Consider the following 26,372-nt stretch of genomic DNA (forward strand, 5'->3'; position numbering starts at 1 on the left):
ACCAAAATGGTTTTCAGGGGAAAAAAAGTGTTATTTTCTAATTTTTGTGACACTTAAAGTTATTTACTCATCTTCCCCAGGGCTGGGCCTCCCTTCCTGTGGGAAGTGCTGCAGTAAGGTGGTGGCTGAGGCTCGCATGGATGCTTCAAGAACACAGACCATCCCCCCTCAGCCTTATTGACAAGAAGGACACCTTCCTCTTGCTTTATGCATGGTCACTGCTGTCTGTGACCTGTCTGCCACAGGGCAGACCCACCCTTCATGCAAGCAGCCAACTTCAGAATCCCCAGCGGGGACACTGCCCTGTGGAGGAAGACCCTTCCAGCCCCTCTGAGGAAAGGGAGGAGGCAGGGTGTGAGGAGCCTCTGCTGAGGGGCTGCAGAGCTGGAGTGGGGATGGTGAGGAGAAGCAGGGCTAGGAACTCCGAAGTAAGGGGGGCGTGGGCCGGAGGAGGGGCTCATGCCAGAATAACTCCGGATGGCAAAAATAAGTAGAAAGTCCTAGAAGCTGCTCTGTTTGCTCCAGCTGTCAAGAAGGGGGAGGAGAAAACCCTGTGGGACGGGAGGGGAGGGTGGAGGGTGGGGGCTGTTAGGAAGTTATTTAAGAGCCAACTTTCTTGTCGTTTTTCCTGAGTCCTTTTGAGGAAGTACCTCTGAGCTGCACAGAGCCAGCCGGCCTTAGGGCACCTCGGGCGGGGACCGCAGGTAAGCAGCCGCCCCTCCCGCCCGGCGTCACCGCAAACCTGCACCCAGGAGCCAAGGGGCCCAGCTGCGCCTGCCTTCCTGCCCTGGAGTTTTCCTGCGATCCCTCAGGCGTCTGCTGCGCCGGGTATAGGGGACAGGGGTAAGAGGCGCCCCCATTGCGTTTCCTGGCCCCCTTCTCTGCGCCTACCCAGCCCCACTTCCGTCCAAGCAGGGACTTCTCAGGCACTCCTTCAAGATTTCCTGAAGGCTCTGCTTGCAGGAAGGCCACCAGATGGGAATGAGGGACTTGGGAGGGCTCCCCTAAAGGAGCTCCCTTCTCCTCAGTGGAGAAAACTGTGGAGGGATGAGACAGAAGGTTAGAGAGAGAGAGAGGGGGGGGGGCAGGTAAGAACACCTACTTGTCTTGGCTCTGCATCCCCTTGCATCCCCTTTCCCCTTCCCAATGCAAGAGCTGAACTTGAGCACTTACGCCCCCCAAGACCCGTGGAGAGGAGGGTGCTTCTGCCCACCCGCACTCAACCTGCACAGGCTCCTCTTACCTGGCAAGCACCTGGGGCTCCCCAGCTCTCTGCTTTCTGGGTTCTCTCTCCCAACAGGCCACTGCACTGCTCTACTCTGTTCTCCCCCAAACCCCCCCTCCCTTAGTGATCCTAAGCCCACCTGGGGGTTATTTTCCTCCAGAGGATGGCTTTTTCTTACCTTCCATCATTAACTCTTCCTTCCATCATTAACCCTTTCTCCCTGTCCCCTCAGCTCACTAGAGACTTTGGAAATATGTCTGTAGGTATTTATGGAAACCAATTCAGACTTTATGCTTGCAAATATTGCTGTCTGCTTCCCAGACCCAATACCCTACCTGGAAAGTGGTTCTCTTGTCTCCAGCTGTGTTGCCTTTGCTCAACATGTTTCTGGAACAGTCTACTCTGGTTGCCTTTATAGTGGAGGCTCTTCATCTTTTGAGGGTGTGCTTGGTTTTTTGAAAAGAGCCAAATAACCAAGAGTCATGACTTGGTGAGCCACGTGATCAAGGTGAAAGCTCCATTTGGGCCAGAAACAAGGGCTCCCTTTCTTTGGTCAGTTTGTCAACAAGTGCTGATTGGGGCCTAACAGTGAAGTATGTGGTGTTTAAGCTGGCTTCTTGCCTGTGCAAACTCCAGAGGAAGGGGAAGCAGGCTTGGAGCAAAGGCAGTGTTAGCACCACTGACCAAGTACATTTAGAGAAAGGCTATTAATAGCCTTAATTCAAAATCGCAATGTACCCTCTTTACCCACCCAGACTCCACCTGCCTTTCCTGCTCTGTGTGGTCCTGGCTCCAAAGAACTTGCCATCTTGTTATACCCTTTTCTGTTTACTTCTGCAAAGTATGGCCTCCACCCTAACCCTCACTGGACTGGAAGCTCTAGGTCAACAATCTTCTGTCTTGTTCTCTGATGTATTCCAAGTGCCCAGATCACAGCCTGGCACATAGTAGGCTCTCACTAAACATTGGTTGAATGAAGTTACAAAAATGAACACTTACCTGGACATGGTTGGATAACTTTATTCTTAGAAGTGACTTAGGCCTTCTTAAGTCTATATGAAATGGACATATGTATGGGCATATGACAATAAATGTTTCTTACAAAAATACTGCCTTTAGGGGTAATGGAGGGGGGGAACCCTGCTTTCTAAAATCTTTTACATTTTTCCTTTCTTCAGATAAGCCCCTTTTCTTCTGCTTTCCATGTGTTTTGACAAACAAGAAATCTCCCCGAGATCCTTGGGGAACTATACTTCATCATTAGACTAATCCTTACTGCCACTTCTCAAGTTTTATTTATGTGAAACTCAAAATGTGCTATCCCACACAGATATGTCTGCTTCTCTATTTTTGAATCCTTGTCTCAAATGTAACTTGTCTCCCATTCCTTTTCTGTGTCTCCCTTTCTCTCCCATAAGGAGCTTGTGAAACTGAGAATGTCGGAGACCTCGGAGCCTGCATTTGGAGGCAGGAGAGCCCTGCCCCGCAATGCGTCCAATGCGGCAGAGGATGATCTCCCCACTGTGGAACTGCAGGGGCTGGTGCCCCGAAGTGTCAATTTGCAAGGTACAGGGTTGGCCACCTGCTCCTCCCTGCAGGTGCTGGTTGGGTCAGCACCCTTTGTCTCCACTAGGCTCCCACAAAAGCGGCTCCCCTGCCAGTGTCTGGTATTAAAGACTCCCAAGCCTTCTTTTCAGTGGTAAAAGGCCCCAAGATCCAGATTCTTGTCCCAGTTCTGCCACTTAATAGCTTTGTGATCCCAGGGAAGTCACTTTGTCTTTCTATCTCTTAGCTATTTCCTCTAAAAAAAAAAGGGCATTGGCTCAGTGGATGCCTCTTCCAGCGCTACTGTTCTGTTTTTAAAAATATTCTCTAGCTGGAAGTTTCCACTTCCAAAATATTGTGGCTGTTTTTATTGTCTGGCTTGTGCCTCTTTCCCTCTCCCTCCTCCCTTCTCTCTCCTTTGCTGTGAATTTCAGAGTTGGCAAAAGATGCCAGACTCTGACAGTAATGGAGATGGAAGCCCTCTACATCTCTCCAGAACAGCCTGGTAACCAGGTGAGGCAAGCTGCTTCCCCTGCTCTCGCCTCCACTGATCCCAAGGGACCTGCTCTGGGAAGAGCAGCCAGCAGCTGACCTCCACTCAGCCCTGTCAATTGTGACAGAGCCCAGGTGCCAGCAGTGGCTTGGTGACACAGACGCCATTCCCCTGGGCCACAGCAGGGACATTCAGACTCATGTCCCTGAATGGCATCTCGCATGGACCACTTTTTGTCCGTAGCACTCATGCAGCAAGCCCACTTCTGCTCCTGAGGGTACTCTGCATTTGGCTTCCCCGGGAGGTGGACACCCACTTGCTGGGGGCAGATGCCCAGGATCACCCTGTGATACATGGTTAATCCCCTTCCTCAGAAAGAGATCAGCAGTTGAAAGCAAAGGGAAAGAACAATGCAAGAGCAAATCAGAGAACTGCCTGCACCTTGCAGACGGGTTTGATTGTGTTACTATCATGTCTAGACAATTTGCTGTCCAACTGTGAAAACAGAGATATCGAGTACCACACGGTAAGGTACCATGCAGATTTGGACGGGGGAGCTCACCAAAGGGCTTCTTCAGTTGAGTGGAAGGCTTGGGACAGACCTGTGAACTTGTAGTTCTGAGCTCTCTCTCCCAGTGGGGCGCTGCATTCCCTACAACTCCACCATTAGAGCCACAAAACTGAGTTATAAAGGACTTGCTAATCAACTCATCTAAATCCCGTGTTATAAGGTGGGGAAACTGAGGTCAAAGTAAGTAGCTGATGTTCACTCCTTCATTGCCCAATCTTGGGTTTATTCTTTTCTTTTCTTTTTTTTTTTCCTTTCTTTTCCTTTCTTTTCTTTCTCTAAGAAAGCAAATAAATTGGAAAGCATGCAGACATCAAACTATCAAGCAATTATGAGCAAATTATTATACCTTAGTGTATTCAGTTTTTTAGCAAAATCCCCCTCTGGCAGACAAGTTTCTTGGCCCTGTGGAATGGGGCCCAGGGTGCTGGAAGATGTAGGCAGAAAGAACAGAAAGAGAAAGGGGCAAAGGATCAGTGAGGAGAAGTGTGAACAGAGGCAGTGAGATATAGCAAAGAACCCCTTGGTTCAGGACTCAGAAGAACTAGGTTCTGGTTCCTCATTTGTCACTTACTCACTTTGCCACCCAGGGAGCCTCAGTTTCTCCATCAAGAAAATGGAAGTAATACCTACTTCACAGTTGCCATGATGATCAAAAGACTAGTGTCTATGAGACACTTGGTCTATGGGAGTTAACCAACAAGTACTCATTGATTCAGAATGTGCAAGATATCATACCCTACAAGGTTAGGAGCCCACCCCAGTGAACACTTATTTCTAAGGGGAAACATTAACAGCCTGCAGGAGCTGTATATCTGAAATCTGGAAAAAATGTGGTTAATAAGAAATCAGAACTAACAGATAATTTGAGTAGGTAGGATGATTTTGTAAAAATCTGGGATTACTGTGTTCTGTGTATTTATTTTTGGAGGCACGGGTGGGGAATTATTTTGAAAAATCATTCATCATTTGCTTGGCAATCATATGTGTCCACAGCCCAAGTGACATTCTGGGGTACCTATTACAGGCTTTGGCAGAGGAATGTGAGTGTCCATTGACTATTTGTAGAATGAATGAACAGTTAATCACTTGAGAATTGAGTGACTCATCAGGCCTAGAGTCATTATAATCTTACTAATAGCAGGCTCCAGGTTTTAAAAACATGCCTTTATTTAATCTGTCTCCCACAGGTGAACTAAGTACTACACACTGAGGATGGGATCTCTGAACCCAGGTATCATGGGGGAACTCCTAGATGAGTAGAACAGAAGAAAAATACCAGTATACAAACCATGTGATCAAGAACTATCTCCTACTTATTCTTTACATTTCACATTTCTCTGTAATAGTGCCAAAAGCAGGTTTTCTGACACAAAATACATCAGTTTCTCCCAAGTCATCCCCTGTGAAGGCTGTCACATGTGATTAGCTGAGGTCTTCTTGCAGTTTATGCAGTGACCCCTAGGGACGACCAAGAGGGCTTGAAGCTCCCTGAGCTCCTGGCTGAGGGCAGCTTTGGCTCACAAAGTCCTAAGTCAAACTCTCCTCATTTGTTTCAATGGAAACCTTTTCCAAAAGTTTCAGCAAGATGCTCTTGCCAAACTGACTGAGAAGGCAGAAAGGAAAGAGGAGAAAAAGGATAAATGGCGGATTTTTCATTTCAAATAGTTCTGTGGCAGTAGAGATATATAGATAGATGATAGATAGATAGATAGATAGATACAATGTACACTGAGTGTGAATGATACCCTTAATTCAGAGCTTTTGTGAATATTTGGTTAAGAATGACTTTAGCATGCATTTCAAAATGTATAAACTCACATTAGGTACTTCCCATACAGCAGCATGATATTAAAAAAAAAAAAAAAGGAATATTTGAGGTGACAGTGAGACCCCGGAGATGGGACAAGCCAGTCAGTGCCAATGTTTGATGTCCTCATGTGTTTTAAGGGTACTTAATGCCCCCTTCTGAACTCAGTTGTAGCCTATTAAAGTATGTGAAAATCTCCTCAGAATGCTGGATTTGCATCTCTTCCTAATAGACTCTTCTGAATGTTTAGTGGTTGTTTCTGGAAATTTCTCTACAGCTTTCCTGGTCTCAAAGGCTATTTTGCAGGGGATGTAATGTTCTGGAAGATAGCCTTATATTCTTGTTCTGGTTTGACTCTGTGTTATTAACCATAGGTGATCCTTTGCAGTAGTAATTATAATCCTTACTTGGCAGATCTAATGTGATGAATTCAAACTGGAAAGCAAGTCTGGATCTCTAAAAAAGTCAAATCCAGGAGAGATCTAGAATCTTTCAGGCTAATGGGGTCTGGTGCCTTTCTGAGCATTCCTTCTCCTTCCTACCCCACCCCTGTCAGAACCAAAGCAATTAATTAACTAGTTAATTATCACTCTCCCTTAAGTGCAGAGTAAACCCATCTGGATTGAGGGGTCTTAAAAGAATTAGGAAGGCATTTAATGTATGATGAAGAAATGATGTTGTATAGAACCAATTCATTCTTTGGTTAGGTTTGTGTAAAAGCATTTAATAATTGCCACTTATGTGTCAGGAAGTACGCTAAGTTCTCTCTGAGGACACAGAGATGAGTAAGCCAATCCCTGGCCTCAAGTGGCTCTCCATCTACTGGATGAAATAGACACAGAAAATAAAATTTCAATTCAGTGGAACAGATACTGTTATATAAATTATGCCAGTTGCAGTGAAAGAACAGAGAAAGGAATGATATGGTATGGGAACAGTGGGAAAGAGGGTAAGGAAGGCTTTATGATGAAAGGCCATCTGAGTTGGGTCCTAGAGGATGAATAAGAGTCTTTCAGGCAGACAAGTGCATGGGAACAGCATTTCTAGCAGAGGGAAGTGTGCATACCAAGTAATGGGGACAAGAGGAGGATGAACCTGGGAAAAGTAGGCAGGGATCTGTTACAGTAGGTACACTGAGACCTTACCTTTTCTCCTGCAGATAAAGGAGGACTTGCAAAGGATTCTAAATAGCAAAATGATACAATCAGAATTATGTTTCATGAAGGTAATTCCAATGGTAAGGAGCAAATGGAGAGAAGGAAATACATTTGGAGGCAGTTCAGATACTTCTGGTGAGAGGAGAAGTAGACAAGGCATAATTCCATCCCTGGAGAAGATCCTGGTCTCACTTCTTATTCTAGATTCCTCTGAGCAGCTGAGCATTTCTTATATATTTTATGGTACAGGACATTTCAATAGCAACAGTTAAAAAACAATAAGCTGCTTAAGAAATTAATTTTAATCATTCTAATTAATGATACTTTAAAATTCAGGGTATCTAAAAGAAATATGAAAGAGGAACTTTTATCCTCATGTCTCAAAAATAAACAAAACCTACTTCCTCATGGACAGTATTTATGCCTACAGTTTGGTAATAATATTACCAAAGATTGCAAGGAGATTTCAATTCACGAGGGAACTTCTAGGATATGAACCTAAACATTTAACTTATTTCAAGATTCCATCGATGACAGGTATAATCATTCTCGGAAGGATATTTTTACAACCTAAGGAGAAAATAATATACTTTTTTTCATATTAGGGAAAGGGTAGGAGGACAGGGAGGCACCTGGCTCATGAGAAGAGGTTTTTTTTTTTTTTTTTAACAGTCCATTTTCTGGTGTGTTTGGAATTAGGCTAAACTGTGTTAGGTAGATTTTTTGAAAGCTGTCACTTTGAAAGAGCAAGCTGCCAACTTTCCAGCTACAATATCTCTAAAGAAAAAAAAACGTAGCTTAGCAATGAGTGGCTCCATTTTGCCAGGAACTGGGCTTGGACAGGGAGAAGCAAATTCATATCCTGTTTGTGTCGAATGGAGCCTGGATGATGAGAAGGCTCTTTCAAACTAAACTATGTCTCATTAATCCAATTTTAAAAAAGCAGAAATCAATATACAAGCTTAATAAATGTTTACTGAGTGTTTACTGCATGAAGACAGACAACACTAAGCAAAATGGACAAAAGAAAAAACTATGATATTTGTATATCTATGCTTATATTTTATGATATTTTGTGACATCTGTAGAGCCCTTGTTATTATTAGGTATTGTAAACACCAAATATAAAGGTTTCTCTGCAGATGAGTGTCCATGAGCAATGAGAAAAATGTTTAATTGGTGGTATTGGGACCTCACCTTATTCCTTAGTACTCATGCCCACTAGCAGATCTGGAGAGCTATCAGATTACTCTAGGGGGAGGGCAACAGGGCTGTCATTTCCTTCTCCCTCTAAAGTATAAATGACCCTCTTTTCTCTTCCATATGTCTTGTCCATTTGACTACAGTCTAGAATATTCTTCAAATTCTCAAACTCTCAGTGTTGCTTTTAATCTTCCATGTTTTGGTCAAGGTTTTATTTATTTATTTTTTTAAGATTTCATTTATTTAGAAAGAGAAAGAGAGCATAAGCAGGAGGAGGCACAGAAGGAGAGGGATTATCTCAAGCAGACTCCATGCTGAGTGCAGAGCCCAGTGCAGGGCTCAATCTCATGACCTTGAGATCATGACCTGAGCCAAAATCTGAGCCAATTGATCCACCCAGGCATCCCTCAAGTTTTATTTTTTAAATGAAGTGTTTTCCTTGGTTTAAATTATTTTAATATGGGTTTTTAAGAGATTACACAGGGAGATTTTACTTATTATTGCCTTAGTTTTTCTCCACACAGGGTGCCACTATAATTTTCCATGATATTATTTTTCCTTTTTTCTTGAAAGCACTGACTTGTTAGAGAGATATTGCAGGAGAGAATGAAAAGATCACTTAGAAAAAAAATAGTATTTTTAAAAACTCCATACTTGGAATAAAATGTTATTAAAATTATAACATTGTAGATTGCCTTATTTTAAAACAAATTCCTCATGTATATGTTATTGTATGTTTATTTTACATATTATCATTATGTAATATAAAATATTATTTAATATATACTTTTGTGAAAATATAAATATATTTTATATATATATTTGTTTTCACTATGAAACTATAATTTTTTGACTTAGGTTTTATATACTCAAAATAACTTATTAGTGCTCTTCCTTACCTTTTGTTATAAGCAATATATGAGTTATGTGCTATCAAGGCCTGGCATTTTTATTCCAGTCTGAAATAAAAGTGCTGCTCTGGAGGCCTCATATTATAAAACCTTAGATCATGGTCTTCAATACTGTAGAATATACAATATACTATATATATAGTCCTGAAAATGGTATATGATAAGAATGAAATTGTCTGATAAATAACATTTAAGGGCTTGTATGGTTAATCCTATGATAAATAGAATATCCATTTTATGATGCATAACCAACTTCAAGCTCCTATTCAGGCATTACATTTGTTTAAAGTGAAAAGTGGCATATTTACTATAGTTTCTTTTTGCATTGTCTCGGGTACAGTGAAGATGAGGTCTTGTCCTCAAAGGGCTTACAGTCCCACAAATTAATATCACCTATATTAACATGACACAAAGTGCTTGATTATAGTTAATTTTTATTTTAAAAAGGAAAAACATATTCTTGGAATGAAGAGGAGAAAATTATTTTATCTGCCCGTAGAAATGTAAGAAAAGAAAACAAGCCTGTCTTCTCAGAATACAGGGAATGCAGCATTCCCTTTCTCTCCTTTCCTTTTTTCTCTTTCTTTCTTTCTTTCTTTCTTTCTTTCTTTCTTTCTTTCTTTCTTAAGAGAGCATGCACGAGTGGGGACAGGAAGTGAGTGGAGGGAGAGGGAAGAGAGAATCTCAAGCAGGCTCCATGCTGAGTGTGGAGCCCAAGGTGGGACTCAGTCTCACAATCCTGAGATTATGACCTGAGCCAAAATCAAGAGTTGGACACCTAACCGACTGAGCCACCCAAGTGCCCCAGGAATGCAGCATTCTCTCATTTAATCCCAACACCACCACTATTTTGCAATGATAAAACTGAGGGACAGGAAACTTGCATAACTTGTGCAAAGTCATAGCAATAGTAGGTGCCAGAGCTGGGATGTGACTCCAGGCAGTCTGGCTGTAAAATCCATGCTCTTATCCACTATGATAATCTCTTCTCTTAGTAGTAACAATACTAATATAATAAAAATAATTTGTGAGCATTTATTAGGTGCCAGACACTGTACTAAAGCACTTTACCTACATTTTTTTCATCTAATCCTTACACTAACCCTATAAGGTGAGTGTTTCATTGTCTTTTTAAAGATAAGGAAACTGAAGAGAAATTAAATAACTTCCCTGAGGTTGCACAATTAGTAAATAGTGAAGCATCTCCTGGAACATATGCTGCAAAACATTGATTGCCACAAAAAATAGTTTTCATGGTCATTTAAATTTGAAAAACACGAGACCTATAGGAAATTTATAGTCTACATCATTAAAGGTCTCCCATAAATCCTTTAAGAATCCTGACTGACTTTGGTTAAGCCAGCCTTTCCCAAATTGGAGTAACCATGGAACTCTTATTCTTCCAGTGCATATCAATATCCCATCAAAGTATCACCACATTACACTACTTTGAAGATAGACTGGCTTTAGCTGGACTCACTAGATACTAACCAAGTTCATTGGACAGGCCCATGGAACTAGAAAGCCAGAGTTTCCATTTGCAATAAGAATAAAACCTATGAGAACCAGATACTAAAAAGTACTTGTCTTTCTCTTTCCAGCTTTATTTTTCTCTTTGTCAAAGATACTTGGAAAGCCAAGGCATAAAACTGATATACTCATTTTCAGGGGGACATTATCATGGGAGTGGAGGTGGGATTAGATAAGGCAAATCCTGGCAGCCCTCCAGGACCAGTGCATTTAATACCTTCAGGCAGACTAAACTCACCCCATCCCTCACTTGGAATGCTGAAGCAACCTCTTAGCTGACCTTCTTGCCTCCAACACTGCCACCATCCATTCCTTTTCTTACTCTTTCACCGGAAGCATTTGAAATTTACACACACACACACACACACACACACACACACACACATATATATATATATATATATATATATATATATATGAAGATATGTCAGTTTGCTATTTCAGATTTTTCATGGTACCCCCAATGTAGTTAAAGTCCAAATCCCCTAACATGGTGTACAGGGCTTGCATGAGTGGCTCCTGCCTACTCCTCCTTTGTGGTCCCACTTCTACAATCCAGTAAACCAGACACTCTGTTGCCTAAGCCTTTGCTCCCCTCCCCCTGGCTAACTTGTTCATCTTTCCGACTATTGCTTATATACCTCATTTCTTCCAAAAATCTTCTTTAGTTACACTCCCCCAATCTGAGTTACAGGCTCCCTATACCTCCCAGATACCCTCTTCCACCCAATACCCTATACTGCTTTATCAGAATATTTATGGTGCTATGTCATAACTATATGTTCACTTTTTAGAGCCTACCACCATGTAGTTATCTGGCTTGTATTTACTGGGCAGTGACCTAATCAACATTTATATCCATGCCTTGAATGGCAACATAAAATGACACACATAAAATTCCTGGAGGACAGGAAATTAGGGAGAATATTAAATATATTGAATATATGCTTAGGGTCTAAAATTATATTAAGAGTTTGGAACAATTAACCAAATTCAATAAGATGAAATTTAATATGAATACACGAAAAACCTTAAAAATTGAGCTACAAAGAAGAAAACTTTTGTATAGATATGGCTGGCTTCTAGGAGTCTGGATTGAATCATAAGGCACTACTGGTAGAAATGACATCAGAATGTATTTTTAAAGTTTTTGCTCTAACAGATGCTTACTGTAAATCAAAAAATAAGATAAAACAATTCAAAATACTAGCGATACTTTTGACTGAAATAATAGAAATATGCTATTTGTTTTGAAAGGTGTAGCAGTCTCTCTTTTCATTGGAAAAACAGTAGCTAGAATAATGTACTTAATTCTAGGAAAAATACATCAAGAAAGAAATTTATGAAATGAAATATGTTCCAGAAAAGAGTAGAGAGTTAAAGTTCTGGAAAAGAACAGTTGAGGAAATGGAAAGTGTTTTAGTCAAAGGAATAGAAGTCTTTATATACCTAAGGAGTGCCAGATGAAATGAATAGAATGTAGTCTATATTTACCCAGAAATCAGAACCAGGATCCATGGTTAGAAAAATTACAAGGAAGCAGATGTCAGTTCATCTTAAGAGGGCTTTTCAAATAATTAAAATTGTTTAAAAATGGACTGTTTGCCTTGTGGGATACTGGGTTTCCTGTTCAGTTGAAGACAAAAAGCCTAAGCATTTGGGCTTTCAAGATGTTTCATGCAGTACATAGCAGGTCTACCAGATGGTCTAGAAAGTGCCTTTGCCCTCAGAGATTCCGTGAGGCTATAATATCAGTGTATTCCTTCCATTGGTGCTGATTAATGGAGACCTGATTAAACCCATTTCTGAGGATTCGGTTTTCAGACATTTAAACAAAATAAAAACATTATTGGAAAGCCCAGTGCTAAGAAAGAGGACCAGATGAGTTGATTACTAAGGTCCTTTTCAACTAAGACATGTGTGAGTCTCCAGTTTTTTCTGAAGCTGCCTTAACACTAGGATTGTGACCTTAATAAGGCCAAAGAACTTAGGGGAAAGTCAGCTTGGAAGACAGAGGTCTAGAGAATTAAACATCTTCCACCCACATCATAATGGAAGGAAAGTGCCCTTTAGGGGACCATGTTCAGGGTTCTGCAATGGGGTAAAAATAAAACTGTATCTTGCACTTTCTGTGTGCGGTAATGTTGCAGTCAGAATAGCCCACTGAGCACCACATCATGTAATATAGACCATGGCTCCATCAGCGTTTATAGTTAAGCTAGCCACAAGTAAGCCTAGGGCCCCACTATGTGCCAGGCATCGTGCCAGAGCAGTTGTCTTGTAATTGAATTGAATTTTTGTAGAAATTCTCAAAGTATTAGTCTCCTCATTTGAAAGGTGAGAAAACAGCTTCTGTGAGGCAACATTCCTTACCTATATAATTAAGAGACCCAAGATTCAAACTCAGGATTACCTGGACTTTGAATTAATCAAGAGCATTTCAGGAACTCCTAGATTTTAGTACTAGAGAGTATCTTAATGATCCCAACTTCTTGGTTTCTCCTATGAGACAAAAATGAAGTCAAATGGGACCAAGTGTCCTGCACAGGATTCCCGTGTAACCACAAATGAAGGCATTGGAGTCTCTCAGGGAGATGTTCCAGCATGAGTGCAGGCTCAGCAGCTGTGCTCTGTGTACACTGTATTCATAACTGTGAAGGCAAACCATGCAGCAGACAGGATCAGGGTAGCAGAAGTCCAGTGTACCCCCACCAGACTCTCTCCTTAATTCCCCCTTTACAACTCCAAGTGTGCGTGCAGAAATCTATCTCTAGACTAGATTTTCAAGCTACAGTGTAGATGGGTAAAGTTATCTTCATACTCAGTGATCATTTGCAGAAGAATGGGAGAAAGGTAGGAGGGGATCTAACCTTTATCCAGTGCTATCATGGCTGAAATAAATGTATAACTGACATTTATCTTCCCAATTCCAAAAGGCCAGAGGAAAGACCTATAGATTTTGTATCAGACCAGGGTTGACTTCCAGATTGGTGGAAATGTGAAACTTTTTTTCTTCATGTTTAAAGTGGAAAGAGTTATATCTATCTCAGTGAAATGTCAGTACTCTGTCTCCATATCTGTTCTTTTCTTTCCTATCTTTGAAGGACTAGATCTACTTTTAGAATTGTAGAAGGAAGGGTATTTGACCCTATCTGAAGTAAGAGGAGAATTTTGAACTAAAGGTCAATTTGGACCTTTGGAACATCCTTTTGAGGCCTTGTCAAATTTAATTCCTCCCTTTTTAAAGATAAGAAAATCGAAATGGCTATCCTGTCCTTATTCCTAGTTAGTGACATAGTGAGGTGATCATCACAATGAAAGCCAGCGTGAGCCTGGGAATGTGAAGACTTGAGCCAGCCTGAGCTCTGGGAATATGAAGACTTGAGTTTCTCTGTACCTAGACCTATATGGGAGACATCATCAACACTTCTCTGTCTATCCCAAGTGAGCACCCTGTGGTCTGAAGTGAGATCAGAGGGGACAAAGCTTTTAAAATCCTCTTTGAAGGCAAGAATGTCACAAGAGAAGGACTCTTAAATCTATCAGCCTCCAATAGAGAGTTTTATCCAACAGACCTCATTACCTCAATACCTAAAGAATCAGGAAAAACAATCTTGTTTTTTGAGTTTGCAGTTGTATCAAAGTTATTCAGTGGTGTCCCTCAATTGTTTCTTTTTTTTTATGTGTAGACTACCTTCATGTCACCAGTGTTCACCTGTTCAAGGAGAGATGGGACACCAATAAAGTAGACCACCACACTGACAAGTATGAAAACAACAAGTTGATTGTACGTAGAGGACAGTCTTTCTTCATCCAGATCGACTTCAATCGTCCGTATGACCCCAGGAGAGATCTCTTCAGAGTGGAATATGTCATTGGTGAGTGCCATGCGCAAGCTGTTTTGTGATAGTCCATCTGTGTCATCATGTTATGACAGTCATGATACCATGGGCCACACAGTAGAGAAGGATACAGGTGCAACTGTTTACTTCCTAGAATTATACTTTGACAATTGGCTGAAGCTAGGGCTACATCCAGCCCCAGGACCACCCTATGCTCTAAGATGGGTCTGTATAATGCCAAACATTAATAATTTGAGCCTAGCCGGGTAAAAATCTTGTATAATAAAAGTGAGTATAATTGGTACAAAATGTTAGTTATTTTTCTCCAAATGGTTTTCGCATCCTATAGTGTGGCTTTTAATTTATTGATTTTACTCTCATGATTTCATCAGTCTTATGTGTTAAAACTATTTTCAATTCTTAGTGTACAATTTCCATATAAGCATTTCCCAAGCTTTGCTCAGCTCTAATCTACTCCCAGGGATGACTCAGGAAAGATAGACAGTCAAGCTCACTAAACACTTTTTACTCTAATCTCCTTTTGTAGGTTTACAATACACATTAGCTTAACAGTTCTGCGAAGTACCATTTAACTCTGTTTGGTTGGGTGTTTCCCGAATTAATTAGATCCTGGAACTCTTTAAATTGTAGCTACTATTATTTGACACATTTTAGTAAAGATTTCCCTAGAAATTTACAAATATAGCAAGTAAACACATGCACAAAAAAGCAAAGGTGGCTCAATATCAGAAAAATTATCTATATAATCCTATATATAAACAAAGTAAAAGAAAAAATCAGGCAATCAGATCAATATTCACTGAAAGGAGTGTGACAAAATTCAGCAGCTGTTTTTTCTTAAAGACTATAAATAAAACAAAAGTAAAAGAAATCTCAATTATAGTAAAAATTACCCCAAACCAACAATTTTTGGTATTCTGTGGCAAAAAGTTAATTTAATTATAATGAGAAATTAGAGAGAGATACCTGCTATTAACATTCCTTTTTTGTAAGCTTCAAAGATTTTAACAAATGAACAATTTAAGAGAAATATCTCCTATAAATACTGATAAAAATAAAATTATATATTTTGCTAATGCTATGGTTGTATATATAGAAGATCCAATAGATTCAAGGACGAAAGCACAATATTAATAAAACTTTGTGAGATGGCTAGATAGAAGATAAATACATAAAAGTCAATAGCCTTTCCCTTTAGCATTGAGAACCCAGAAATAGAAATAAGAAGAAAAATATTCCACATATAAGAGTTTGTAAAACTATGAAATGTAAAAATAAATTTTAAAAAACAATATACAAAACACAAAGCAACTATTAAATCTTCATAAAAGATGTGAGAAAACTTGGAAAAGAAAAGCATTTTTTGGATGTGATATCTCAATTTTTTTAAGTGTCCCAAAATTAGTATGTAAATATAATGCATTTCCAATAGCAATCCCAATGGAGGATTTTTTTTTTAATATAATAAGAGTTCATTTATAAGAGTAATTACTTGGAAAAATCAAGAAAATTATACCAAAAAAAAGAGCATTTTCTATCAGAAGCATCTATTGAACATACTATAAGAAGTGTCTTGTGGGGGTGCCTGGGTGGCTCAGTTGGTTAAGCAGCTGCCTTCGGCTCAGGTCATGATTCCAGGGTCCTGGGATCAAGCCCTGTGTCGGGCTCCCTGCTTAACGGAGAGCCTGCTTCTCTCTCTCCCTCTGCCTGCCACTCTGCTTACTTGTGCTCTCTATCTCTCTGTCAAATAAATAAATAAAATCTTTAAAAAAAAAAAAAAAAAGAAGTGTCTTGTGGAACAGAATAGACAATCCAGAAATTGATGTCAGTATATAAGACTAGTGAATATAGTCGTTAGTTTTGTGGAGTAAGAAAGGTATGTGGGCTTTTGGTTTTTTTGTTTGTTGTTTTAATAAATTAAATGATGCTGAAGTAACTAGTATTTTACATCTTGATATTTTAGTATATGTAGATATATATGTTACACGTAAATATATGCATTTAACATATTCTTGTATTTAACATATATTTAACTATATATGTATAATTATATGTATTATTTTACATGTATATATATTTGGTTTATACATGCCAAAATACAACAGATGATCATATATAGGAACAAATGACCAAACTATAAGTATATGACAAAAATATCACATATGAAGTCAATGATAGTAGAGCTGGAAAAATATTCAGAACATACATCAGTGATAAAAGGTTAGCATAGGAAAAAAAAGCTCTTACAAATTGACAATCTGAAGACAAGCAATAGAAAAATATGCAAAGTATATGAAGAGACAGTTCACAATGTAAAAAGTCCAAATTAAGAAAAACATATAAAAAATAAAATAAAATAAATAAAAAGTCCAAATAACTTGTAATCATATGAAAACATAGTCAAATTCTCCAGCAGACTGGGAAAGCCAAGTAAAGTCATTTTTATCCAACAGGCAAAAATTTAGAAAAAAACCTGTAAAATCTGTGGCTGGAATGTATGTTAAGAAAAACATACATCGCTGATATAAATGTATAATTTCATAACCTTTTAAGAAAGCAGTTTGGCAGTATCTGTTAATATTAAAAAGACATATGCCTTTGACTCAGTAACTCCACTCTTGGAAATTGATACCAAAGATATTTAAAGTCTAGTTTATAAAGATGGGTATTATTTACTGCAGCATTGTTAGAGTGACATAAAAGTAAACATCCCTCGGTAGTGGAATGGCAGAATATGTTGTGATATAGTCACAGAATGGATTGTTGCTTTAAAAACAAGAATGAATTAGACCTACTATCAGATGAGTTCGAGTGAGGTAGTGGTGAGGAAACAGACTATGGACGAGCACATATCATCTTCTCTACGTGTGTGTGACTGTGCCTAGGTCTGTCGAGCACTGTGAGTGCATTAAAGAGTAAGAAGCACACATACAGGTGATGACATTCCATGGTGGGAGAGTAGCCAAAAGAAGGGAAGGAGAGGCAAAAGGAAAGGGGAAGCTGGTAAGGAAAAGAGAAAAAAAGCAAGCACAATGATATGATTATATGTATGCATCTAGGTAAAATTATGGATCTTTGTGGGATGTGCGTGTGTGTGTGTGTGTGTGTGTGTGTGTGTGTGTAAATTAAAAGTAATAACATCAGAGCTAAAAATAAACACTTCCTTAGAAAAATATCTCTGACCCTTAACTAGTTGGAAGTATGTGGTTTGTATTCCCTTTCATTTACAGTACAAATTTGAACAGAAATGTGGGAAAATCAGTTGAAGCCAGAGTGGAAATGGGAGGGGAGGAAAGGGATCACAGAGTCAGAATAAATAGCATCAGTACAACTTGGGGTTCTGCACAGAACTGTTTGCTATCCCGACTGAGGGGCAAGAGAAAGGAAAACTAAATTATCATTCCTGTATGTTAGGTGACATGTAATAACCACAATTTCATTACATTTTAGGGAGCAGACTATTATTATTAATATTTTTTAATAATGTGTACTTCAGGTGAGAAAGGAATCCACAACTAATATTTTTTCAGAGTATTTTAAAATCCGATGAAAATTTATTTTTATTTTTTCCCCTAGTTCATTTATCACTTTTGAGTGTGTGTGTGGTGGAGGAGGGGTGTTGGGGGGATTGGTGTGGGTGTGTGTACATGCACACGTTTGGACTAGATTTGATTAAAATGCCCTTCACACCTTTGTAACGCAATGATAACTACCTGTGTGTCAATGTTAGAAGCTCTGTCCCCAGTTTAGCTTCAACTACACAGGGACGTTTTTTATCTCCTTTATAGTCAAATATTTAGTGCAGAGAGGAGGGAGGAAATCTTTGTCCCTGAAGTGGACTTGCCTAAAGTCTGAGGCTCTTTCCCACAGACCACTCAGAAAATAGTTATAATAATGGAAGTCTTAGGGAAGATGACAAGATGAGTGTCAAATTGGGTTCCCAGGGAGAGTTTGAGTCACTGGGGCAGGACACTTTGTCCTGAGTGGGAAGGTTAGGGCCATGACCACAGCATCACCACCATGAGCATATGAAGTCCTCCCTTCTTTTTCACAGAAGGCACTGTATTTTGTTCCCTCAGTAAAAAAGTGGGAGAAGAGAAGCATAGCAAATTTACCTTTGAGATAAAAATCTATATATTTTAAAAATCAACACGTATTCTAAATCCTTCTTAGAGCTCACAATGTGTACTTTCAGAGGTAAGCTGTATTCCAGTATGTGTAACCTATAATAGATGTTATTACATTTGAGGATTTCGTATTTCCAAATTTCCTGCAGAAACAAGGAAAGAAAAATAACAAAATTCCACATTTACTCTTTGGCATATGAGAAATCAGACACATTTGTAAATGGCCTTAAAAGACCAATGATAGAAGATTTATCCCGTTAGTTCTTTTGTGCACCCCATGTCATTCAGGGGGTGCCATGACCGCCCTAGTTCTCATGACAGGGGTAGGACCAGGACTGAAGAAAAAGAGCATGTGGGACACTCATGGGACTCAGAGATTTTTCTCTCAAAATGCAATATTTGTGGGGCACCTGGGTGGTTCCGTTGGTTAAGCATCCGACTCTTGATCTCAGCTCAGGTCTTGATATCGGGGTCGTGAGTTCAAATCCCACACTGCCCACATGCTGGGCATGGAGCCTACTTGAAAGAGAGAAAGAGAGAGAGAGAAAGAAAGGCAACATTTGTTTCAATAGGATTAAATAAAGCCATGAAAATTGGATTTTAAAAGTCATTGTGGTAATGAGAAGAGACAAGAGTATTAAATGTGCACTAGTAATGGAATGAGGCACAAAGTCTTGTACATACATGCAGGTGCACCTCCATTTCAGGAAACCTAGAAAGTAGAAGGAGTGATTTTAAAAAAACAAAAAACAGGAAAAGAATGCTTTGTAAAAAATAAAAACACATAATCTCTTCAAATATTTCTCTTGAAGTGTTTACACCATGATTAGATTTATCAGCAAAGATCAGTTTATGTGTTAATTTAAAGAATATAACTACTGCATAGAGCAAGCTATCACTATATTAAAATACAGGATATTGGGGAGAGTATATGCTATGGTGAGTGCTGTGAAGTGTGTAAACCTGGCGATTCACAGACCTGTACCCCTGGGGCTAATAATACATTATATGTTAATTAAAAAATAAAAAATAGAAAAAAAACACAGGAAAAAGGTCACCTTACACTTACTTGTCTGCAGTTTGCATTCAGTTCTTTATTATGTTCCTTTCTGTTTCCCTGTGACTTTGTGTCAGATGATCAGGGATGTGCTAAGCGCTGGAGTTTCTTTTGTTACTATCTTCAGAACCACAGCATTTATTTATAAGTGATCCTGCCTTTATTTTTTTAATTTTTTTAAAAGACGTTATTTATTTATTTACTTGAGAGAGAGAGCGAGAAAGAGAGAGAGGGAGCACAAAGGGCCTGAGGGGCAGAAGGAGAAGCAGACTGCTGAGCAGGGAGCCCAATGTGGAGCTCCGTCTGGAAACCCAGGATCATGACCTGAGCCAAAGGCGGATGCTTAACTGACTGAGCCACCCAGGCGCCCAGTGATCCTGCCTTTAAATCAAGCTTTTTTTTCTTTCTTTCTTTTTAAACACTTAAGTAGATAGACTCTCTCAAGTGGTCCCAGATTTATCCATTGATTCCTGGGTCCTCTGAATAGAGAAGATGAACAGGAGAACTACTGCATTTCCTTGGCCAAGACTCCCTGCACGTGAGCTACAGATGGTCCCCACGCTTTGATAACTGCATTCATTAGTTGCTGGCAGAACATAGCCATCTTTGTGCGTTAGGTGGGACGTGTTAATGAACTTGAGGAGGTGGATGTGGCTGAAAAATGTGCCTGGTCCTCTATGGGGCCTTTTCTGTCTTTCTACCTCTGAGTCTGAAGCCATGACAAATCATGGAAGGAATATGGAGCAGTGTTCATTATAGGTTGTGGAACCTGGAGCTCCAACTGTGGAAACAGGAAGTTTGTGGTGTTACTTTGTTCTACTTTGACATGGGCCCCCTACTTACCTGGGGAGAGTCATTCTGAGGAGAGACATATGAGCTTGATTCCTTACCAACAATCCCTCCAAGCAAATGACAGGATTCGTGAGCAAGTTCCTTGCTCCTTGGGCCCAACCACAGGAACCCAACATGTGCAGGACAGCACCTCAAAGATTTTCTTGCCTTTTTCTCAGTCCTGCCATGGCTTCCATGGCTACAGGCTTCATATTTCTGGTTATGGTGGAAATCAGAGGGGAGGGATGGCACAGCAAAACCTGCTCCTCCCATCAGGGCAACAAAAGCTTTTCTGGAATCTTCTCACTTGCCACCATTATCTATAAGAGAAGCTATAAAATTATTTCATTTTTCCAGTCCCTTGAGAGGAGAGGGGCAGGGGCACTAGGAGCAGATACTTGTAGACACCCAGTGGTGTGTGCTAGAAGTCCCTTCCAGCTTGGCCATCCTGTGAGTCTGAAAGCGCAGCCCTTACTGATGGCACACTGAGGTCGTTCATCCTGGACCCGGCCATTTACAGGATGATATCAATTGCACATATTCTGCATTCTTTTTTTTTTTAATATTTATTTGACAGAGAGAAATCACAACTAGGCAGAGAGGCAGGCTCCTTGTGGAGCAGAGAGCCCAATGTGGGGCTCGATCCCAGGACCCTGAGATCATGACCTGAGCCGAATGCAGAGGCTTAACCCACTGAGCCACCCAGGCGCCCCCATATTCTGCATTCTTAACCACATAAAATATTGGATTATCATCAGAACTTCAATATTTCTATTTCACTCATTTCTTGAATAGCGTGTCTTGAAAGCCAGCTGGGGTGTCAGACTCTGATGTGTTTTAAGGATAAGAGTGACATTAACAATTCTCAGTTGGGGGTTCAAGATTGGAGAGAGAGAGAGTTAGAGCCTGGATTAGGGCAGCTGTTGTAACAATGGAGAAGACGGATGGGATTTGAGGAACGTTTGGATGGCAAAATCCACAGGACTTGTGAATGGCAGTCTGTGTGAGCAGAGGGGAGGAAAGAGTCAGGTGGCTCCCAGGTTGCGGAGTTGTATGCCTATGATGACAGAGGCTGGCAACTCCAAACGAGTTAAAGAATGCAGAGAAATTGGGGAAAAAAAGATGAGTGTGGGAAGTGGTAATGATGATACTGGCTCTCACTGATAACTCACTCACCAGCACTGGGTACTGTGCAGAGGTTCTGTGTATGTCCCATTTAATTATTTGGGCACACCTCTGGGTATGGGACTATGGTTATCTCCATTTTTCAGATGAGATGAGGATTGGGGTGGTATGAGTAATGTACCTGGAGTCACATCTGAAGAGTGCTGGGGCTCCCATCTGAACCCCAACATTCTCTCCTCATCTCAATGCACACTACCTCCACCAGGCAAATAGTGGAGGCATAAATGTGATTTGGTTTGGGCCTTCAGAGTTTGAAGTACTTGAAGGACTTCCAGATAAACCTGTCCAATAGACAGCCTTTGAAGGTTAGGGAATCAGTTTCGATTTCATACATCGTAGATGGGTAAAATTATTCAGAAAAAGTAAATCAGATAAGAAGCAGACCGAGGTTCAAATCCCGAGAGCAAACAGCTTTTAAGGAATCAGTCCAAGACCTGGAGCCCCTGGAGGAGACGAAGACCACATGATGGGATAAACAGAAGGAAAATCAGGGGACACAGGGTCACTAAAGCCAAGAGAGCTGGGTGTTAAAAGTAGAAAGGGTGACCAGCTTTATCAAATACAACAAGGAGATGCAGTGATGTAAGAACTTCCCACTGGACTCAGCAGTCATGGGGACACTGGTTACTCAGGGACAAACCAAACTTTAATGGTTTGAAGGTAAATGAGATATGAAAAGTATATGTGGCAAATGTGGACTAATCTTTTTGGAAGAGAAGAATAGACAATTTGGATAGTAACTTGAAAAGAATGTAGGATAGAGAAGGTGGTGTCTTGGTTTGGGTCTTTGTTTTAGGATTGAAGGTAGTTTAATGTGTATGGAAGCCCAGGGAACAGAGCCAGTAGATGAAGAATCCTGAAGATTCAGAAGAATCGCTGGGTGGCTGAGGCAGAATGCTGGAGGAGGTGAAGAGGCATGGATGAAGGATTGTCTAGGAAGAAGAATCCCTGTCCTCTGAAGGTATTGGGAAAGACGCAAGAAAGAATGTGAATGTGTTAGGTGGAGGGATAGGAACTGATCATCGGGCCTGATGACCTCAAGTTTCTCAAAGACGTTGGAGGTGAGCAGGTGCGGCAGGAACTGAGGAGAGCAAAGAACCATTTCCTGTATCTGAGAGCATAACCAAGACATTTAAGACTTTTGTTCCCCTACAGATTTTTGGTTCAGAAAGTCCAGATAAAATCATTATCTGTGAATTTCATGGACAAAGCACAATTTGTCTGCTGAGAGATTTCTTGCCCTAAATCATGAAGATGGTAAGATGTAGAGAAATATTTCTTAGCCAGTGCTCTCTCCACTATTTCATGCTGTGTTTTAATAAAAATAGGCTACCTATTCCATCATTTTGAAGAAGCATTTATATGGGATATCATTTCAGATTTTTCCTTCTGTGTGTTTCTGCATTGACGATAAGTGCGTTCATTTTTAAGCCTCTGTGAAGTGATGAATAATGGCATCTAAGAAACTAGGACAGTGTTTCCCAGAGTGTGTTCTCTATGAACACGTGTCATGTGAAAGACTCCTTAAAAAAAAAAAAGTTCCGTGGTCAAATGCATTTAGGTCATGCTGTATTTTGTGGCTTTTCTTGGAGAATCCCAACACACCTTAGTATATTAAAGGCTCTGAGGAGGCACAGGGTCAAAAAGTGAATCTTCTTTAGCCTCATGCGTCTCAAAATTGTTTCACTACAAACATTATTCTACCATGTTTTTATTTTCATTATGCTCTTTAGTAAAATATACAACTCACTCTAGGAGATGCTGAACTATTGTTACAGATTACCTTAATTCTGCAGAATACTGTAGTCTGTGTATTATGGTAACTTAATACATTATCTGGGTTTATTTTTCTTCATTAGTACTTTAGATTTTGTGCCAACATTAAAATAACTCTATAGGGGCGCCTGGGTGGCTCAGTGGGTTAAGCCGCTGCCTTCGGCTCAGGTCATGATCTCAGGGTCCTGGGATCGCGTCCCACATCAGGCTCTCTGCTCAGCAGGGAGCCTACTTTCCTCGCTCTCTCTCTCTGTCTGCCTCTCTGCCTACTTGTGATCTCTGTTAAATAGATAAATAAAATCTTTAAAAAAAATAAATAAAATGAAGTAACTCTATAAATTTGGCACTTACACTCAGTAATTTTCTTTTCATAAAGGATTACTTTACTTTGTTTTTTACATTTATATATTATTTGCCAGATTTTTGTTTGGCTTCTGTAATCATAAAGTTGATTTACTTTCCTTTTGAATGTGTTTACTAGATACTTACTGAACACCTTTCATGTGCAAAGCACTGAATTGGGATTAGAGTATTAATATATGTTCATCCTCTGCTCTTAAAGAGTCTGGAGGGGATGGCCTGCACACTAGAAATTGAACTAAATGCCGATCTCTTGAGCACAGTGCTTGGGAAGCACACTGAGAGAGAGATTGGCTGTGTGACTAGTTAGAAGAGTCCCCAAGGAAGAGTTGGATCTCATTACATTCCCAATGTAATGGGAAAATATATGTCTTAGAAAAAAAAAATGTAAAGTTTAGTGGAGAAAGAAAACTTGGAAACATTGATGGCCTCATACACCTTGATTCAAAATTTATATATTATTCTATAAGCAACCAGAAGCCTCTATGAAAGAGTTTTTAAAAGGAGTATATTAAAAAGCTCTAAGTGTTTGCTTTTTAGCTTACTGTGGCAGAGCATGAAAGATAAATTGGAAGGCTGAGGTTGCTATCAGGGACATCAGTAACAGACTTAGGGAAGGGAGGGAATCTTATTAATAGATGACAGGGTAAATGTGCAATACATCATTCTATATGATATTTCCCTCTTTTTAAAAAATATTTACCTTTATAACAAGAAGTAGTGATTCTGGGGCTTGTTTGTTTTTTGGGGTTTTTACATGGTCAAATAAGACTCACCTGTAATAAAGTAATGCGCTATGGTCTGAGGAAAAGGTATATGCCTCCGTGACTGACACTTTTCTGTGCATGTGGACATTTCAGGGATGACAGCTCCTCTGGTAAAGGGTCCAGGAAGCAATACAGTGGTTGGGGAGGGTTTGGAATCAGGCGGACCCAGTGAGAGTCCCCATTCCACCACTCAGAGCAACAACAGAATCACAGATCCCCCGAGTTACATTTCCTCACCTGAAAATATTTACTTCTAACAGCTATTTATGGATTAAAGGAGATAATGTATAGGAAAGTACCTTCTTGCCTTCTTATTCTCGAAACAATACTGGGAAGCAGGGAGGATAGGAATAAGCCTCACTGAAAATCTGGAGACCAGAGTGCATAGGGATTAAGTGACTGACCCAGGGCTGTGCAGGGAAGGGGAAGTCTCCTGTCCCCAACTTCCTCTTAGATGATCATAATCTTAACCCAGTGGTCTGTCCACGTTGGTCCTATAAAAGAAGGCCAGGGGCACCCAGGTGGCTCAGTCAGTTAAGCATCCGACTCTTGATTTCAGGATCTCGGGGTCGTGAGATCCAGCCCCACATAGGGCTCCACGGTGGGCTTGGAGTCAGCTTGAGATTCTCTCTCTTCTTCTCCTTCTGCCCACCCAACCCCCACTCATGCTATTTCTCTCTCTCTCAATCTCTCTCTTAAAAAATAAATAAATAAATAAATAAATAAATAAAATCTTTAAAAGAAGGCAGACACACTGTGAAGATTGTAATCAAATAATAAAATTAATCCTCTTTACATTTTTTGGTAGATTAATCCATTTATACTCCTCTAAGCTTCTTATTTGTCTCCCTGTGAATGGAGATTTGCTGAGGCCCTGGTTTAGCCTGACTCTAGATATGACTAACTCCTAAGCTTTCTATGAAATCAATTTCTCTGCTATTATATATTGCCCTAGTAATGCCTCCACCTCTACCCTGGGTTTGAAGAGAGGGCAGTGAGAGGGAAGATGGCAGGGTGAGCCCTCAAAATGTCTGCAGTCAAGACCAGTGGCACTGAGTGAGGTTCTCTGAGGAAGGACTATTACTAAATAAGAATGTGCTGTCAAAATGGCAAATAGGAGGCCATTCCTCCCTCTTTTCTCTCCTGTTAGCCAAGCAAAGATAATGACCATTGAACCTCCAAACAAAAATATCCAGTATTTACAACATCCATGCTGACAGCTTAATTAATCAAATAGGAACCCTGACAACCCACAGGCCAAGTTCTGCTGGGAATTATTTGCCTACAGTTCTAGCTGAAGTGACAGAAGCTGTTTAGTCTCAAAGCAGGAGGACTCGACATCCATATTTTAGTGCAAGAGACCGGCGGGGAGTCCCCTCGTCCCTGCCTTGTGACCCACATCCTATCCTGCAGAGCTGGAGGTTCTAAGTGTAGCCTAGGATTTTGAGGGTAATAGAGTCGCCTGTGTGTTTTATAACATCAAGTATGCTGTGTGACACACTCATAAGAGAAAGTGGAGGTTGGAATGAGAATCCTGCATAGATACCTGACTTCCTCCTCCTTCTTTCTCCCTCTTTTTTATTCCCCTAATTTGCCATTGCCCTCTCTGCCCTCTCTTTTTGTCTTCATGCTGTGTCTTACATTGACCTCTTTCACCTGTGAGAATTCACAACCTTGACTAATTAGCACCCACATAATTGAAACTGTACATGACCAGAAACCTCTGGTCTGAACTCAGGGATTATTCAGCATGGGCAGCGCCTGGGCTTTTCCACATAAATTCTCAGACATTCTTGCAGTATGTGAAGTTAAAAAAGGAGAGGGAAAACAGTTAATGAAAATTAATGTATCCAGTCGGATACCTTGCTCTTAAGTCTCCAATCTGTGAAAAGAGAGATAGTGTCCAAGTGGAATGAAAACCCACTGAAGAATGGATAAAAATGGACTAATTACTCATAATCTAT

The 26,372-nt window shown here is 40.3% G+C and overlaps 1 protein-coding gene across 2 annotated transcripts in view; it reads left to right on the forward strand.

The window, feature by feature from the left end:
• The first annotated feature begins 595 nt into the window (after positions 1 to 595).
• The window catches only part of F13A1 (coagulation factor XIII A chain), a 165,934-nt gene continuing 140,157 nt past the window's right edge, over positions 596 to 26,372 (forward strand). The window contains exons 1-3 of one of the 2 annotated variants that reach the window (XM_047734490.1): positions 596 to 704; positions 2,644 to 2,791; positions 14,132 to 14,320. In XM_047734490.1, the coding sequence (XP_047590446.1) occupies positions 2,662 to 2,791; positions 14,132 to 14,320 (319 nt within the window). In that variant the 5' untranslated portion in view covers positions 596 to 704; positions 2,644 to 2,661. Of the gene's footprint in view, positions 844 to 2,643; positions 2,792 to 14,131; positions 14,321 to 26,372 lie in introns of both variants that reach the window. The other variant, XM_047734489.1, reaches the window with a different exon arrangement.

The sequence above is a fragment of the Lutra lutra genome, chromosome 6 (assembly GCF_902655055.1).
Source record: "Lutra lutra chromosome 6, mLutLut1.2, whole genome shotgun sequence".
Lineage (NCBI taxonomy): Eukaryota > Metazoa > Chordata > Mammalia > Carnivora > Mustelidae > Lutra > Lutra lutra.